This window comes from Vipera berus (assembly GCF_964194415.1).
Source record: "Vipera berus genome assembly, chromosome: 7".
Lineage (NCBI taxonomy): Eukaryota > Metazoa > Chordata > Lepidosauria > Squamata > Viperidae > Vipera > Vipera berus.
This window is the reverse complement of record NC_138209.1, coordinates 77,465,070-77,468,486: the sequence shown is the minus strand read 5'-3', so window position 1 is coordinate 77,468,486 and position 3,417 is coordinate 77,465,070. Positions and strand designations below refer to the sequence as shown.

At 45.8% G+C, this 3,417-nt stretch overlaps 1 protein-coding gene across 1 annotated transcript in view; it reads left to right on the top strand.

The window, feature by feature from the left end:
* The window catches only part of GRXCR1 (glutaredoxin and cysteine rich domain containing 1), a gene marked incomplete at both ends in the record, with an annotated part of 15,720 nt that extends 12,983 nt beyond the window's left edge, over positions 1 to 2,737 (top strand). Inside the window, 2 exons of the mRNA XM_081333040.1 lie at positions 1,092 to 1,157; positions 2,558 to 2,737. Of these exons, the coding sequence (XP_081189166.1) occupies positions 1,092 to 1,157; positions 2,558 to 2,737 (246 nt within the window). The remainder of the gene's footprint in view (positions 1 to 1,091; positions 1,158 to 2,557) is intronic.
* Positions 2,738 to 3,417: the final 680 nt, after the last annotated feature.

The window sequence follows — 3,417 nt, the reverse complement described above, 5'->3', positions numbered from 1 at the left end:
ACGTAAAAAATGCAAGTAGAAAAATAGGGACCACTCCGGTGGGAAGGTAACAGCGTTCCGTGTGCCATTGGCGTCTAGTCATGCCGGCCACATGACCACGGAGACGTCCTTGGACAAGCGCTGGCTCTTCGGCTTTGAAACTGAGATGAGCACCGGCCCCTAGAGTCGGAAATGACTAGCACGCATGTGCGGGGGAACCTTTACCTTTACCTTTAACCAAAGGGGTCATTTCTACTGTACACTTGTCCCAGAAGGTTTCCACAATTTGGGCCACTGCTGTAAAAAGGGTCTTTGGCTGAAAGAATGGAGGAAGGAAGAGATGATATGATGTCCACCCTAATTTTTGACTCAGTTGGATGCGGGAAGTCAAGATGTTATTTCAAGACCCTTCGGAAGTAAGCTAACCGTCAATTCCCAAAGAGGAAGACGTTGCAGGGAAAGGCAAGAGAATCTGGGCCGGCCAGAGAAAATCAGCCTTGGGAAATCATGAAGCCTCGCCCAACGGGTCTGCCCAGCAGGATTCGTATCAGACACACCATGAAAGCGTTGATGGTACATCCCGGGTCAAGAGGGAAGGCCCTGATTTGGTGGTGGCGTTTGTTTGGTTTTTTTTTTTTAAAAAGAGGGCGGGTTGACTTTTCACACGAAAAACAAACATTTGCAGGGAAGCTGTCAGTAAGAGTGAGATGTCAAAGATTCAAGTTGGAAAAATAAATACATAGAACAACAAAACCCCCTCGATTTCTCTTGTGCATGGAATAAGAATCTCTGATGCAGCTCTATACGAAGAAATTAAATGTGACAACGTACCTTGTAAGCCTATTTATATAGGAAGGCATATTTTGCAAAGCAAGGTGCACATTTGGCAACGATCGTGTAGCACTATTGAGACAAATGTTATTTGTTCCACAGGCTTGGCTTGGTTCAACTGGGAAAGTGTGATTTCTATCAAGAAAGCTTCCCCTTTGTAAAATTCTCAAAAATAGCCATCTTCCACCCTCTTCTCTCTGTCTTACTCACACACAGACAATCGCGTATACACATATACTCTCCCAAACACCAACTAATGGATTTTGCCTGTTTCCTTCTAGGGTGCTGAGAAAATTTTGTCAATGAATGAATCGGGGGAACTGCAGGACCTCTTAACCAAAATTGAGGTAATTAAGGTGCTCAGCAAAGGCCACATCACAAAAGCTCCTATTTCCTTGCCCCAAGAACCCCTGAGGGTGTCATTATATCGATCCACATATATACAAAAGGCCCGTTTGATTTCTCCAGACAAATCATTACTAAGACATTTAAAGATTTTTTTACCCGTTGTGTTCTAACTGCTAAGACGCCTTAACATGGCGTATGGTTGAATTCCCCCGTGGATGGGTAAGAATATAGGCCGGGGGTCTTCAAACGTGGCCCTTTTATGACTTGTGGACTTCAGCTCCCAGAATTCCTCAGCCAGCATGCCTGGCTGGGGACTTCTGGGAGTTGAAGTCCACAAGTCATAAAAGGGCCACGTTTGAAGACCCCTGATATAGGCTCATAGATCCAATATGCTGGCTGGGGAATTCTGGGAGTTAACCGCTAGTTAACCAGACTTAACCATAGTTTCAACTGGGAAACTGTGAGCATCCTAGATCAAGCTAAATCCCAAAATGCTAGAGAATTCCTGACAGCCTACCACGCATACAAATCAGTCATCGACAGGCACTCAGAGGTAAGCAACATTTACATGCTATTCAAAAGAGACAATCCGAAAGTCAGGAAGGAAACCGAAAAACCAAAGTACCACTTCAACAGTGTTCAACACCCAGATAAGCAGAGATTAACATCAGGATCAACAGCAGAACAACAACTAAGCCATAAACAATAGCCCAATCAAGAAATCACCAGGAATTTCCCTATCAACATTGACAGGCCACACCACTAGATTATAAAATGGGAGGAAACCTCACTCCCTTCTACCACTGATGAAGTTACCTGGTTTGGTAAGGAAACATCTGCAAGAAAACCACCAAACTGAAGAGTACCAAACCCCCCACAATTCTCCTCCTCCTCCTCCTCCTCCTCTTCCTCCTCTCCACAAATCCAATTGCCTTGTAGCACTGATAATGTTATCTAGTTGGGTAATAAAATGTCTGCAAGAAAACAACCCAGCTCAGAGAGCACCAAGGACCCCACAGTCCTCCTCCTCCTCCTCCTCCTCCTCCCCACAAATCCCACTCCCTTCCCACACTGATTATGTTATCTAGTTGGGTCATAAAACGTCTGCAAGAAAACCACCAAGCTCAGAGAGCACCAAGGAGCCCACAGTCCTCCTCCTCCTCTTCCTCCTCCTCCTCCTCCTCTTCCTCCCCACAAGCCCCACTCCTTTCCTACAGTGATGTTGTCACCTATGGTTAGTGAAACCTCTGCAAGGAAACAACCAAACTCAGAGAGCCCGAAGGACTGCAATTTTGGGTGAGCTGAAGGGCGCGCATCTTAAACTTGCTAGGGTTGAGAGACATGGGTCAATTAAATGCAACTAATAGATGCCGTTCTTCTTTCCTCCCCTATTCTGTAGAGAGTTCAACACCCGCACGAATGCCTCTCCTGTGGGGGCTTCGGCTTCCTTCCCTGCTTCATGTGCCATGGGAGCAAAATGTCCACCTTTCGGAACTGTTTTACAGACTCCTTCAAAGCCCTCCGGTGCACGGCGTGTAACGAGAACGGCTTGCAGCAGTGCAAGAACTGCATGAGCTAAAGAGGGCCGGTGTCCCTTGCACGCAGAGCCACACCCACACCCGCACAACCTCATTTTATGATGTCAACAGAGCAGTTTGGGATGCTTGGTGTCTCGCTCTCTCTCTTTTTTAAATTAAAAGCCACCGTGTTTATCTAGCTGAATCAGTTCCGCTCATTTGTGAAATATAGAAAAGGCAGTCCAGACTGAACCGTAGGGAGGAGCCAAATCTGTAGATTCTGTGCAGATATAAGCAGAATTGGTTGTTATCAGCCTGGTGTTTATAATAAATTTATACACACACACACACACACACACACACATGTATGTATGTATGTATGTATATGTATATACACACACAGAGAGAACGACACACACAGAGAGACACACACAGACACACAGACACTTTGGGCTAATCATGGTTGCTGGAATTGGGTCTGTCTAGTTTAATGAAGAGAAGGACCAGGGGTGACATGATAGCAATCTTCAAGTATCTCGGGCTGCCCCAAAGAAGAGGGAGTCAAGCTATTCTCCTAAGCGCCTGAAGGCAGGACAAGAAGCAACGGATGGAAACTAACCAAGGAGAGAAGCAACCTAGAACTAAGGAGAAACTTCCTGACGGTGAGAACAATTAATCAGAGGAACAACTTGCCTCCAGAAATTGTGGGTGCTCCAACACTGGAGGTTTTCAAGAAGAGTTT